Source organism: Opisthocomus hoazin, chromosome 13, assembly GCF_030867145.1.
Source record: "Opisthocomus hoazin isolate bOpiHoa1 chromosome 13, bOpiHoa1.hap1, whole genome shotgun sequence".
NCBI lineage: Eukaryota > Metazoa > Chordata > Aves > Opisthocomiformes > Opisthocomidae > Opisthocomus > Opisthocomus hoazin.
In genome coordinates, this window is record NC_134426.1 from 26,505,929 (window position 1) to 26,520,892 (window position 14,964).

General features: G+C 44.2%; 1 protein-coding gene across 10 annotated transcripts in view; it reads right to left on the bottom strand.

Moving 5' to 3' along the window:
• Positions 1 to 14,964, bottom strand: part of KDM2B (lysine demethylase 2B) — a 126,564-nt gene that overhangs the window by 110,888 nt on the left and 712 nt on the right. For 5 of the 10 annotated variants that reach the window (XM_075434955.1, XM_075434960.1, XM_075434947.1 and 2 more), the window contains exons 1-3: positions 8,704 to 8,767; positions 7,516 to 7,660; positions 4,377 to 4,455 (exon numbers count right to left, since the gene is read on the bottom strand). In XM_075434955.1, the coding sequence (XP_075291070.1) occupies positions 4,377 to 4,455; positions 7,516 to 7,660; positions 8,704 to 8,736 (257 nt within the window). In that variant the 5' untranslated portion in view covers positions 8,737 to 8,767. Of the gene's footprint in view, positions 1 to 4,376; positions 4,456 to 7,515; positions 7,661 to 7,861; positions 7,944 to 8,703; positions 8,768 to 14,242; positions 14,317 to 14,563; positions 14,593 to 14,728; positions 14,854 to 14,964 lie in introns of those variants that run through there. The other 5 variants (XM_075434951.1, XM_075434952.1, XM_075434948.1 and 2 more) reach the window with 4 other exon arrangements.

Consider the following 14,964-nt stretch of genomic DNA (forward strand, 5'->3'; position numbering starts at 1 on the left):
ATGGCAGGATGATGAGACTAAAGGTTCTCGATGTTTCGGATCAGTTAGGCAGGCGTCAATACTATGTTGATCTTGCTGGAATACAATGCACACAGCATGTATATATCTACACTTCCACGAAACTCTCATCTTGCATGCCAGCTACTTTTGACAGATACACGTAAGGCATGGAAATGTAAATAAAATTAACTCATGTTGTCCTGCAGAGTGCCAAATAAGAAAGTTTGCTCATGCATTTCACTGGCGTCATTTAAAATACACATAAATCGTGTTTCCAACCTTCTCTCACTCTAGTGACATTTATGCCTAAGTGTGCACAATTCCTTTACAACATCATTTCAACTAATAAGTCATGCTCATTGAAATAAAAAATATTAGAATGTTGAATGTCCTATAAGAGATTACTGATCTACAAATTCTAGTATTTTAATCCCCCAGAGCATTGAGTATTCAATGTTTCAGCAGAGAATGGAAATATAAAAACAATTCACCCAACTAACTGTGAAATGGAGAAATCAATTGATTCCATACAGAAACCTTACAAAGCTCAAATATCAGATAAAATTTGCTCTTACTTCTGTCAGCATACTAATTAATCAAAAATATCCTTAAGAAGAAAAGAAAAAGCTGGCAGTGAATTCCAGCTAAAGGAAAAATTTGCATATAATGTGTGGATGGGTCACAAAAGGGAGAAAGGCAAACAGGCCTAGACTAGAAAGGAGGAAAGATGTCAGAATAGTATTAGAATGATACCAGCAGTCAGCAGGTGACGGAGAAGCTGGCTAGTCCAGCCTGGCTGCTGAGACTATTCTAAGCTCATTACAGCGAACTGAAACACAATTTCTCCTTCACTATCCAAAGAATTAGTTATGTGACAGTCAGGCAAGTGACTCCAAAACTCTTGCTGTGGATAAGCATTTAGTCCTCTTCTACCTCTTCGCAATCCAGTTCAGAATTCAAAAGATGCATTATCCTAACTGCCAGAGCTGCAGAACTCCAACGGAAAATGAAGGCATACAGCATTCAGTCCTGCTACTTCTTCACTTCCAATCCGCGTTCCAAAACTGCTATTTATTTCACTGCTTTGATAATGCTTACAAAGAAAGGTACCTGATTTTCAGTGGTCATCTTTGAGGCGTGGTCATCTATACGTGGATTCACAGCGTGTATGTGTGCATACACATAAGCATTTGAGGCCAGGTCTTTTTTTTCCTCAGTAAAACACCGAAGTACATCGATAACCTGGCCTGTCTGTACACGTGGCGTGTAAGCACACGAAGGGCAGGTACACAGCCAAAGCTCTCCCTTCTTCAACGTCTTAGCAAACATTACTGGTGGCTTCCAGGAAGGAGGAGGAATAGGAAGGCTGACTGCAAATGCATCTAAAAACAGTACACCTTCAAGAAAAACAAGGCAACACATGACACAAAAAAACAGATTACTCTCTACACGACCCCATTAGCGTGAGGAGTCTCTGAACTCCTGGATCAGGAAAGACCAAAGCCTACTCTCCGAAGGCAGTATCACACCAGGGGCTTCAGCAAAAGCACACAGCTAACAGAGTGGAGTGCCAGGTGGCAGCTCTCCAGATTTCGGGCACAGGAACAACAGGGAAGCCAATGATGATGTGTGAGCTGAGACTCCAGTGTCGAAATGTCTGAGGTGAAATTGCCTCATTACAGAATCCTGAATAATGAGCAATTACAAAGGAAACGATATTACATCTTGTGGTTACAGACACCAAGAAACAAGCATCTTCACAAGTATCTTTGTGAATGATCTTGCCCGACATAAGCAGCGCACCAGTAGCCTGAGTTCTGGAGGCACCACTGTCTGCTACAGGCAGCCAGAGGAAACACTCTGGTCCCGGGCTGTGGTACTCGTTATCTACCTCTGATAATTCCCTGCCGTTTGCAGCTCAGTAATGTTTGTATCTGTGGGATGAGCTCGCACTCCGCTGATGGAGTACTAGCTGAACATGTACCATTACCACAGTAAGAGCTGAAACATCTCCCAGCTTTCCTCTTTTACTACGGGGAATTTGTGAACTTCCTCACACACAGGAGGAAGATCTGGCAGCTAGAATTGATGGTAGCTGCTCAAAAAGGTGCACATTTTGCTCACGTTCAAGTCCGCAAGTTTTCTCAAGCCAATCTCAAGATGCAGACAGCATCTTTGCAGAGATGCAGTATTATGTGTGCTTTCTAAAGAGAAGAACTGATGTCTTCTTCCAGAAGAAATTCTTGAAGTTTTATCACTTGCCCTTTAGAAGTGGCAGTTTAAAACCAACGCATATGGAGAGAGCAGTTGTCTCAGATGATTTTCCATCATTTTCCACAGTAGATACGTCCTTTAGATGATTCCTCCAAGAGAAGGATGTCTTGAAGAAAAAAATTGAACAAAAAAGTAGCAACAACCTTCAACAAAAAGAACCTTACTGCCAAGTTGAGCAGAGAAGCCAAAAGGAGGGTCAGAAAAACACAGGCTCTAACGCAGCAGGAAAAACCACCCTAGGAGGAAAAGCTCCCCTATTTGGAGGCTGAGAGAAAGCAAGGAACTGGGATACCAAAGTTGGGTGAGTAAAGTGGAGAGCTCAATACTTAAGTGAGCAGGAATTTCCTGTAAATAATAAAGCCCCCACTGAAACAAAAACTATTCAGCTTCAGGTGATGGTTACATATACACATGCAGTGTAATTGCACATTCGGACAAGCACCCAATGGAGATGTCATTGGCTCTTTTGGAACTAGGCTGGCCAACACTGTCATGAGGGAATGTAGAACAAATGGTACTTTACATTAAGGAAACTCAGTGGAGAAGATAAACAAGAGAATGATTCATCAGGGAAGATGATCCTATAGTCACATAATAGATAAACTAAGGTTAAGGAGGTGGCTTTCGCAGGTGAAGAATAATTAAGCTATAAATATAGCATGGAAGACTTTTCTCTGCTTCTCAGGTTTTCATATGAATTTATATGGAAGGTTTTAGACTTCAGGAATATCAAACCAGATATTTTTGTATCCCCTTTCCTGCAAAAACTTTAAGGATCAATGCTTTCCACCTGACCACATCTTCTCTCAAGTAATACAACAGAAAAATCAGGTTATTTTTCTACAACACCAAATCGAAGCATAGAACTGTCTAAAAGCTGTAAGAAGTGACCAGCCTTTCTCACTTAATAGCTAGGTTTTCTACCTGTCTTCTAAAACATTACACTATACGTGTATGTTTTCTTTAGAAAATTAGGATACGATCCAGGAATGGCTTTGCACAAACAAATAAAAAGATGGTATCTTAGTGTGTGCATTATTTTTTTTAACAAGAAACTAGACTGTGCATCCAGTACTAAGTAGAGAAATAGCTGGTCTTAATAACCAAAGAAAAAAATATTCCAGTACAACATAACGGTACAACAAAATAAACATTACCGTAATTACACTGAGTACCAATTAAGTGCTTCCCATTCAGAGTTCAACGTACAAAACTATTTTATTACATCATGAGAAGCATCACAGCAGCTCCTATTCACTCTTGCAGTAAAAGAACATATGCTTGTCGCATACTCCAAACACTATTGCTTCTCTTTCTCTCCTTAACTTATATTGGGCTGGCTTGATTTTTTTTAATTAAATAATTGGGTCTCCGCAGTTCCTTAAACTTTGAGGTGCTCCAGCTGAAACTGAGCAAAGCAATTATGCTTTTGGAAAATGAATTTTCCATCTTTCAGATACAATCAGTTACACAATCGTAATTTCCAACAGCATTAAGTAACATTTATCTAAACTATGGATTATGTGGCTGATAAAGTATATTATTTTAATATTTCTCTCTTAAATGCTGTCACTTTTACAAAGAAACTTGCAGGATTCACTGAGTAAAATACCAAATCCTTTACGACTGGATATTAACAAAATGCAGCCTCAGAAAGACTCTAATAATACCACATTTTAACTAGACATTATTAAATATTTACAAAGCTTTAACATTCTGTAGAGATACAATTATAATGGAAAATGGCAGGCATCATTAGACATTCCACCTGTAAAGCAGAAAACAATTGAGAAGTGAAAATTGGGAGATTGTTCTGTCAAGACAGAATGGACTGGATGCAAGAACCTTTGAATTTTATTCCTAACTTTCATCACCAACTTATTTTTGATTGTGTAGTACCACACTGTATGCACTTAACTTCTACCTCATTATCTGCTTCTTTATAAGCGGAAAACAATCATTCCTCTTCTCAAGGATGCTGACAGTCCTAATAATTGCAATACACTTTGAGATCATCAAAAGAAATATCATACACAAGTGGAAAGCATAACGGTTATTTTACAAAAGCATTTATTAATCATTACGATGTGGTTGTAACTTACTTAATTCCCAGTCCGTCCTTATTTCTGAAGATAAGGGGAACTCTGAGAGCTTCTCTTTGCACATACTCAAAAGTAAAATCTGTTTGAATAATGAATAAAAAAAATCCAAAATCAATTGCAATGGCATTGGCACTTCGCATCACATTTTCTCAAAACACTCCCCCTTTCCCTTTTCTCACCAAAGAATTCCACTATCACTGAAAGAGAAATATAAAGAGAATGCATATTTCAGGTCCAAACCGGAAACCAAATGACAGACAATGCTCTCCCAGCTGCTCTCTATTTATCCTGTTCACTGATGCACATAAAATAGAATCCACTCAGAGTTTGTCAATTAAGGTCTGGGTTGAAACACCCAGGCTGTAATGAATACTATATTAACAATCAAAAGATAATCCTAACTAAATTACTGCAAATCAGCCTACTACTTTTGGCCAAATAAGTAGTCTAAACTGTATGTTTAAGTTTATACGTTATACATTTTCAGCTATACATTTCTAATTAGGAAAAAAGCTGTTTTCTTGCATGGTTCTGTGAACACAGCATTTTCTTATGAGAGTTACTCTTACTTTCAACGGAGTACTTTTTTTTTTTAATCAATCAGAAACTGCAGGACCTGATAGACAGAGATCTTATGCAGCTCTTGGCACTTCAGAAGATGGTGAAAAATGCATAGTTTTGGTGTGGGAGTCACAGCATAACGCACAAGCAAACTGAAAACTAAACCTAAGTTTGTTATGCTAACACCGACCAGACCAGTACCACCTTGTTGCTTCACTCTGAAGATTACAGAGAACTGGCCTTTGCTCTTTACGCAATGGTCTGATACAATAGTAGTGATGTGGGGATTAGAGAGACAGTTACATGGCAGCGATTTGGGTGAGCTGTGCCTACAAAACCCCACGGTCCATTTGGAGCCACAGAGAGAAGAGGAATTCCTGCAGTGGCCACGTCCTGTTTCTGTGGTTCTGCTAGTCCCCCTTTCTTAGGGGAAGAAATGACTTTTATACAGCATCCATATGCTACCTACAACTGGAAAACATTGTTTGACTCTTCAGCATTACAAAAGGCACTACACACTGCCAATACACTACACACTTCATGTATTATATTCAGGTACACACAAGTAGTTTAACTCCGCCAAGATTCAGACAGTGATGTCTATGTACCTGTTCCTGGGAGAGCACAAGAACCTGAGACTCGAGCTTGTATCAGTGACGTTTCCCTGATATAAAAACCCATACTGAAAGAAACAGGGGAAACAGAGGCTGAGCTCCCATGCCTGCAGATGTACTTTCCTCTACTTTTACAACTTTTTCCTTGCCGTATTCAGTCAGCAATTATGACAAGTTGGGATACTGTATTGCTACTTAAAGTTACTAAATCAGAGCACAGAAATCACCCATTTACAAAACCATTAAACTTACAGAAACTTCATTGCTACTAGTCTCAAAATAAGTGCAATGAATAGTCCAATTAACTAAAGTTACTAAATAAATATTTCTGTAGTAGAGAAACCTGCATTTCTCACAGGCATCCCCATTAAAACTGTTCTGGCTCTAGGTAAGCAAATAAATAAACCACAGACATTTTTTTAAGGACACTCTCATCCAAGACACAAAGTCAACAAATACGAAGAATAATACTGCTGGGAGAAGCAAAGGCAGACACACAGCCTAGCAGGCTGGAGAACAAGTAGCTACAACAAACTGCATTCAAGCCAAAAATCACACCACTGCCTTGCACCATCTCAAGGAAAACCTCCAACCCACGTTACTAGCAAAACAAAAAAACCCAAAAAAACCAAAAAGTTATCATTTAAAATAAAAACAAGGACATGGGAGAGAAAAATAAATAAATATCAAGAAATTCCATGTGTTTGTACAAACTGACTTTTTTATTCTTACTAACCACTGTCATTGTTTTGCCTAGATTCAGCTCTTGGATTCAGAGAAAAATATAAACCAATAGTAAAAATAAAACCAGAGCAAATAGGAAGGCAGACCCTTTCTTCCTAATGCCCCAACAAAGCATTTAAATCCCTTGTGGGGTCGAACAAAGCAGACACAGACCACAACAAAATAACAAAAGACACTCATTTATTTCCAAGTTTCCTCGAAAGGAGCAAGCTACCCAAAGATATCAGAGCTGCTGAGCTAGGGAAGCTGTGGATTGTATCATAGTTCGTGTGTAGCAATGGCAACCACTGGAGTATTTGGAAGATGAGGGTAGAATGCAATCATTTTCTGGAAAATTAATTAACATTTTCCAGCTAAAAAATAGGTGTTTGTGTTTTGTTTGGAGGAAGAGGGGTCAGGGTTGAGCTTATCTCCTAAACAAATACCTTCCTAAATAAGATAGGCATTTAATTTCTCCACCACATTAACTTTTCTAAAAGGAGCTTAAAATGCTCGTGCAAAACTAAGCCTAGGGGAGAAAGGGAAATTTTCCAAATTAGATTAGTGGCTCCGTAGTTACAGCCATTTCAATAGGGTTACAGCCCAAACTCCTCTTTCCTGAGAAAGCCGGCTAAGACAGGGAGCCCTCACCGAGGCCGGGTTTTGGTGACAGCCGTTGGGATTCAGGATCCGCTTCAGCAACGCCGCATAAATAAAGGTGACTTGGAACTCCCCCCTCCCGGCCCGTCTGATTCCCGGGCAAACGCTCTCCCGTTTTCCTTCCTGCCGGGCACCCCTGCCGCCGAGCTGGGCTGCCTGCCTGCGCTCACCGCTTCGCCACTGAAGCCCCCTAAGCACACTCAGTCACTTCGGGGAGGGGGCGTTGTAATTTAGTATGTGACCGAAACACAAAGTTACTGCCTTTAAAGTCTCCGACCCCGGCTAACCAGGCTCCTCGACCGCATCCTTTTGCCGCAGGGGTGCGGGGTTGCGGGGGGGGTGGGGGGAATCCCCCCCGGCTCAGCGGGGGCTGGGGTCTCTGCCTCTCCTCGGCCGGGACAGCCCGGAGCTGGGGGGAGCGCAAGGCGCTGCCGTGCGTCACCACGCCGCTCCCAAGCACCGGGGTGGGGGTGCGGGGAGGGGGGTGCGGGGCAGCCCCCCCCCACCCCGGCGTCGTCACCGGATCCCGGGCAGGGGGGCGCGGAGCGGGACCCCCTCCCTGCCCCTCCCCGGGCAGTTACCTTTCCCGTCCATGGCACGCACGAAATCCCCGTGATACATTTTACTCTTCAACTTCTCTTCCAAATTGAAACTCCTGATGCTGACAATTTCCTCCACGTCCGAGAGGTCTTCGTTCTCATCGTATCGCCTTCTGCCAATGGATCGCTGGAAAACAAAACAGCAAAAACACATTGTCCGGGAAAGAGGGAAAAAAAAAATAATAATCGGGGTCGGTGGGTGGGAAAGCGCGTGGGTCGCGCGGGACGATTTGATAAACAGATTCTGGCGGAATTCATTACGATGGCAAAGACACAGAATGAGCAAACCCTGGACCCAAACCAGGTACAAGACAGCTGCAGGCACAACCTTTTCCATCCCGCGACGCGGAACCAGACAGCAATAACAGGTGCTCGGCCGCAGGTAAACTAAAACTCGGGCTGCCGAGCCGACGCCGGCGCCGCAGGGAGCAGCAGACAGGCGTTAACTCCCCGAAAATTCACCGCCGCGCTCTGCGAGCCCGTGAAAACCCGCGAACGGAGGGCAACGCTCGCCAGCAAGCGGATCATTTTTATTATTATTCTTATTTTTGAATAGGAGAGAACTCCACGGGGAAGGGAAGGAGGGGGGCGAATCATTCAGCCCGAGGCCCGGCATCCAGGTTGGGGTATTTACACAACCCGAGCGTTTCCATAGCCACACCGGAAGCCGCGGTTTAAAAACCGGCTCGCTGGATGGAACGCCGCGCAGCCCGCGCCCGGTGCGGGGGGGAAGGGGTTAAACGGGGGGGGCCGGCACCGCTGTCCCGGGGAAGTTGCGGCGGGCGCGGAGCCGGGGCTGGAGGCGGCGGTGGGGTTCCCGGTAGGCGCACAAAGGTAGGTTTCCCCCGGGGGGGTGTCCCGGTGCACCGGCGGGTTCTGCCCCTCTCCCGGCAGCCGGCCCTGCGCAGAGGCGCGGTGGATCGGCACAAACCCCCAGAGGAGCAGGGGAGTGGGGAAAAAAAAAAAAAATTAAATATATATATATCTATTATCGGCCCACCCTCTCCTTCCCCTCGGTTAAATCCCTTCCTCCCCCCCCCCGGTGGCTAAGCGGCTCTCTCGCAAACTAAGTCGCTCCGCTGCCTACGCTTTACATGCATTTCTCCCTTTGAAAACAATTAAAGCAATTAAAAGGCGCAAATAGGAAACAGGCAGAAGCCAGCTACACACCAATCTTCTTCCAGAGTCTTTCTGTGCCTCCATTTTTTTTTTGGGGGGGGTGGGGGTGGGGGGTAGAGTTTCATCACTTGTCAACAGTTCCTGTCCTGCATTTTTGGCCCAGACGGGGAGGAGGAAAACCAAAAGCCGTGCAGGTCTCTGCAAAGTTTTTGCAAATTCGCACCGGCGCTTTTTTTGGGGGGAGGGGGAGGCGGCGATGCGTTTTGCGGGGGCGCAGGCGTCGCAGTGCCCGCAACGCAAGAGGGGGGGGGGGGGGTGCGGGGCGGCGCGGGGGGGGGGGGCAGCGGCGCGGTACCGCTGCCTCCCCCCCCCCGCGCCGCCCCGCACCCCCCCCTTGCAAAGGGGAAGGGAGTGGCGGAGCTCCGTGCGTGGCTGCCAGGCGGCTCTGCTCACCCCGCAAAATCATCTGGGAGTTGCGTGAAGCTGCGGGTAATGCCGGGGTTTGGGTCAGCACTCTGCTCCGCCGTCCCTGTGCCTTGTATGGCCGAGATCCGCACTTGTGTTGGTCTTGCGAGAACCGGTTCTGGTATTATTCGGTGTTAAAGAAAGCAAAATCGCCCTTGTGCTATACACGTACAACAGGGAGGTAGAAATCACGTGGAAAAGTAGGTGAAAATCATATAAAGTTGCTGCTGATATAAAAAAAAAAAAAAGGCATAGCGATACAGTGTGTTCCTCACGCACGCAGTGACTCATTCCCAGAACACCAATTCCTATCTGCTCTACAAACACGGGGACCCTCTGACGGTGACAAGCAGGGTCGGAGCCGGGGTTCCAAACAGCCTCCAGGTTCCGAAGCGTGGCTCCTCTTGTCCCGGGCCTCCCAAGAAACGGAGCATCAGAGCGTACCTAAACCCCGGGCCGGGGGCTGGTGGCTTTGACAGTGCTCCTCTGGTTTGCTTCTTGCAATTCTTTAAGACTGGCGCTGAAAATAAATGTGTTTCTACCTTCATTGTGGTACTTGTTCACTGTTGTCTCTCCTGGATCAGCAAAAAGGGGGAGTGCTGTGATCTAACCAGCACAAATCTCAGAAGCAAATTTCAGACTGTCTTTCCATCGCTTTAATTCTTGGATCAGCTCAACAGAGACTGAAACTTTTCCCAAAACAAGGCATTGTTCTTCAGTACTCCTGTCTGCTTCTACCAGCAGAAACATATTCAATATAGCATTCAGTTGCCCTTTGCATACCTAACCGGTTACTTTCTAGGTACTATATGGACGCATAAAATATTATGCAAAAGATAAAACACATTAAAATTCAACTTTGCAGGCCTTGCCAGTCATCTCTTTGGAAAAACCCGTATTATAATGGACCATGACACGTGGCTAAAGGCAGGAGAGGAGAGCATTCTGAGTCAGGATTTAAGGTGGTGAGCTTCTCCTTTTGCATCTGCCAATAACTGCAGAATCTTGAAAAATCACGTCATTTTTCTTTAACATCTCCCCATTTGCAGGTGACTGAACTTTATTATCATATAGAAGGGTTGTATAGGCTATATATTGAAGTGTGGATTCCAGATGTCTAATATGTGTTATTAATCCATAATCCTGAAAAGATGTATGCATATGTTGACCTTTCAGCCAAGATTACTCAATCTTAAAATTAAACGCATGTGTACATCTGTAGTAGGATTGAAGCCAGAGTACTTGTATGAGATAAATGGATGTTGCTAGAGAATCGTCAGACAAAAACCACATAATCCATCCATTCTACAAAAATCCAGCAAAAAAGAAGAGATAAAAGAAAATAAATTCATTTTTCTAAATCTCTTTTTTTTTGGACATGAACAATCGGACGCTTTTGGTGTACTGTATCAAGCAAACCCACCAAGGATTGTATTAATCACACACACCTAGAAACACCAGAGCACATCACTGAAGTATGGAAGTAAAGATGTTTCAGAAATACCACAATTTTAATCTATAGACACCTCCCCCAAAATAGAAAACACATTTTTAACCTTGCTTTAAGACAGAAATTATTCATATTAAACTACAATTTATTTTCCCATTGAAATAATACTGTAATCTGCCTCTTCATAACAAAAAACCTCTCAAAAGAACGGGGGAGAAAAAAGGGAGGTAGTAGGATGCGGGTGATGATAATATCCACAGCTGCACCAGATAGGATAAAAAGATTTAGAAGCAATATTAAAGCTGTGTGCTTCAGGCCACAGGTAGCTGAGGGTCAGGGCTCGCTTCCCCTCCGGGCGGGTCATGCTGCGGGTTTCCAGCAGTGCCCGGAGCTGGGCCCTGTCAGGCAGCGCTCGGAACAGGACAGCCCAGGGCTGCTGCGAGGCTGGCTTTCTTCACAGTCAGAAATAAGGGAAAAACCACTCCCGGTATCAATACTGTGAAAAGGGAGCGGTGATTATTGAGAAAGGAGCTAGCCCGAGCTGTGTTAAAAAAACCCTGCAACCCACTAAAACTTTTGCTGGATGTTAATGTAACTTAAACTATTTAAGATCTAAGCATGACAAGGTGCTGGATCCTCACCTCCTTAGCTTGAAACTAGGAGCTGTCATTTAATTAAACTTACACTGCAAGGCTCATGCTAAAGCGAGAGCTCAAGCGCTGTGCTTGGGAAGGCCGTTGTGAAGAGACGGGTTCGTTTCACCCCTACTGAGCTTTCATACATGGTTATTTCCCATGGGATAGAATGGACTATTTCTGAAATAATCTTTTAAACATTTTTTAAAATCTCTTTCATCACCTTAAGACCTACAGTTCTATGCATTACCTGGGGTTAAGATGGAAGACTAGATATTTAACCATGTCATTGTTTTATGAAGGAAGTTAAAAATGACACAATTTTTCTAGACATGACAGTTCAAAATCAATCCTCTGCAGAAATTCCATCAACCAAACTTTAAGCTCTGCTTTGTATTTGCAGAGATGCTTGCCTTAACCTCCTCACTGCTTGGGATTGCTAACAAACCTTTATTTGCCTTTGGCAACTGCTGCTTCTTGTTTTTAATGCAGATCTACCATAATTTCCATTTTGTGGTAACCCAGTTTGGTTTTGGTGTAATAACAGGAACAAATGGAAGTGATGATTTGCATGTGAAGCTGGAAATATGTTTAAGAAAAACTGCTATGCAGAGGGTAGCACCTTTGCATGCTCAGTACCGTATCCCATTAATCATAAAGTACTCGGTGAACCTATTCGTCTTATTCAGTCCTCCTACAGAAAACGCAGAAGTACATTTTTAGCAGAAAAAAAAAAAATATGAGTATCCTTGTGACAGTGTACAGATTTCTCAGGGCCTTCTGGAAAGAAACTTGGACTTCTGCCACCTGTTCCAATTGTGTTCATGCATAAACGATCCAGAGAATGGGTTGACATTACCTCTAATTAGAAGTAATAACAGCCTGCTGCTGAAAGAGCTAGTTCCCTTTCTCTTGTGTGTATGTCCCTCGTTTCTTCTGCATTAGGTCGAGTGTTCACGCAGCCACGAGGTAAGTCAGTGCAGTGACCTGATCCAGCAGAAAACACCCGGTTAAAAAAAAAAAAAGCTGTGTTTTTTTTTTTTCCATTAGGTCACTTCACTGAAACTCTGTAGCCATTTGCTCGGGCGTAATCTGCAGGCCCCGGAGAGGAGATGGGGGTGAGATGAGGGAGGAGTGCAGGACTACACCCTTTTGGTGGCCTTCCGCAATTGCACTGATCGGGGTAACACCAAACCACGGCTCCCAGCTCCAGCACCAGGGCCTAAGAACTCCCTGAAGCATTTCTAAGAGTTAACTAAGCATGACTGACTCTTTTTGTTTCAGCTGACTCTAGACTGGCAGTATAGAGGTGTGTAATAATGAGTAATTAGAGTTGGAAATAAAAGAAATTATCCTGTTTAGTTTGTACCTCAGAATGGAGCTGTACAATGGAACATGAAGGCGAAAAAAAGGGTACGCTGCTGCGGTCCCGATGTTTTAGTTGCAGAAGAAAGGGTAATCCTTACTTTGTGTTTTCCTGTTTAACAAACCGATTTTTAAATTTCTGTTAAGAAAGGAAAGAATGTTTATTTTAAAGCTACAATGCTGGGGCTTGGAAGCTTAAAATTACACATGGGTTTGGGTTGGACAAGTGGATGGGTTGAGATGAGATTTCTTTAGTGATTTGGTCGGTCCTTTCCCATCCTGTTTCTTTGAATGAAATATGAACTAAACAGTACATCAGCATACACTACTGTTAAATCTTTCAAAGCCCTTCCTGATAAACAGGAATAGGAGCGATGGACAGAAGAACAGAAACAGTGAGTTCAAAGAGTCTATTTTAATGCAAAAATTTAGAAAGACACTCGAGGTCCTTCTCAGCCGTATGTCTCTTGCAGGTTGTTTTTTTTTTAAGAGAAATCTGATTTTAGGGAACAGGTCAAGACCTGGGTATTATTTGTGCAGCAGTACTCACCCGTGATGGTACAGTTTGACCATAATTTTTGCGCAGAAACGAGAAGAAACAGTGAACAGTCAATCTTGGTTATGTACACATACATAAACATTTTTCATATCTTATGAGCAGCAGTGTAAAATATTTTAAAATGTATGATTCCACAGCAACTGAATGACAGAGACTTAAACGTTTGCTTGAGATATGGAGTAAGTTTTACACTATTGGTTTTTGATGGTTATCATATCTCCTGAGTAAAATGTGGTGATGAAATCACAATGTGGTTGTTACTCATTGCTTTGCAATGTGGTGCTCGGACTTAGCCTACAGGATCCATGGGAGACACAGAAAATGCTGGTTGTGATGATGAGGTCTTCTGTTGTTGGTTTTGGTTTTATTTTTTTTTAAGAGTAGTATTTTGTAATGCTAATTTGGGCTGGACTTCTCACTCAAATGGACGCACAAAGGAAAAAGAAAGCGGTAAGCTCCGTGCAGTGATTTATACAACAGCAAAGGCTTTTATGGAAACACCAAGTCAAGCTCATTCTTCTACAGAGGTGTTTTAATGCCCCTGTAGATAAAAATCTAACCAAAAAGTTGTTTACGACAAGAAGTCGACTCTTCACTTCCTGAGACAGGAATGAGATCGAATCTACCTGGTAAGAAATGGTAGTTTCAGGGAATGCCTCTGAAGACTTGAAATCGTTAAGATTTTTTTCTCTTGGATGCTTTAACTGCACCTTTTTCAAAAGAATGCCACGTAAATTGGAAGCGTTAAGCGACCTGTGTTGGTGCTGATTATCATCACCTTTACTGGGAATCAGTAAATGAACGACCTTGCAAATCAGAGAAAGGTGTGGAGAGAGGAACAAAGCAAATATGTTAAAGACAATTTGCCGCGTTTTTCTACTTCTAAATAAGGTGGAAAATTTCAACGCAATAATAAAAAACCACCAAAGCTTTTGATGTCTAATGACCATCCACGTGTCTGTAAATAGTAAAAGTATCCTCCTCCAGTATTACTCCTGTCGGTAAAGCTCTAGTCTCCTTACTAGAAATCAATGGCACCAGGTTTGCTTCTTGCACGTCCCTGAATTCTCCAGACCCCCACGCCTGAGGTGGCACAAGCACTGCATCAAGTCTCACCTTTTCAGCAATCATCTTCACAGCTGTGCCGTCTGTTTGCTGTGCAGTCCTGCTCTGTGCCTCATTTGTCCCCTCTGTAAGACACAGAAAAAGAATAAATTGTGGTTTAAAGGGTTTGCATGAACGTGGTCATAAAAAAATCTTTCAACACAGGCTTAGATCTCTGTCGGAATGTTCTGCTGAATCAACTTTATCAGCTGCTCGCTCATAAAACCCGAGTTTATCAGGAGTTCTGGGCGCACAAACGGTTATGAACAGCTTAATTAGGTGACGAACGGCCAGGTGTTATCAGCTGTGAGGGGAGGCGAGGGGGGTGCTCACATCGGTTCAGATCCGCGGGACAAGCGTTGATCAAACGCTGAAGCTTTTCAGGAGGGGAGGAAGCAGCCGAGAAGCGGCTCTGTGCTTGTCTGAGGGAAGCAGCGGGGACGGAGCAGGGGGTCACCGCACCGCCTTCTGCCCAGACCGGAGGGGCACGAAACTGACCGAGAAACTACCGATTCCCGTCGAGTGCGCTCCGACCTGAGGCCGCTCGACCGCCGCGCCCCGGGCTCCGGCGGGGCTTGGCCCGCCACAGCCCCTCCGAGGGGACGGCGGGGCCGCAGCGCCCTCAGGGCCAGGCCCCGCTCCCGCCGGGCGGCGGCGAGGAAGAGGCCGCGCTGCCCCCTCAGCGCAGCGGCGCGAAGCGGCCTCCGGGGCCGCGACGCCCGCGCGCGCCCCCT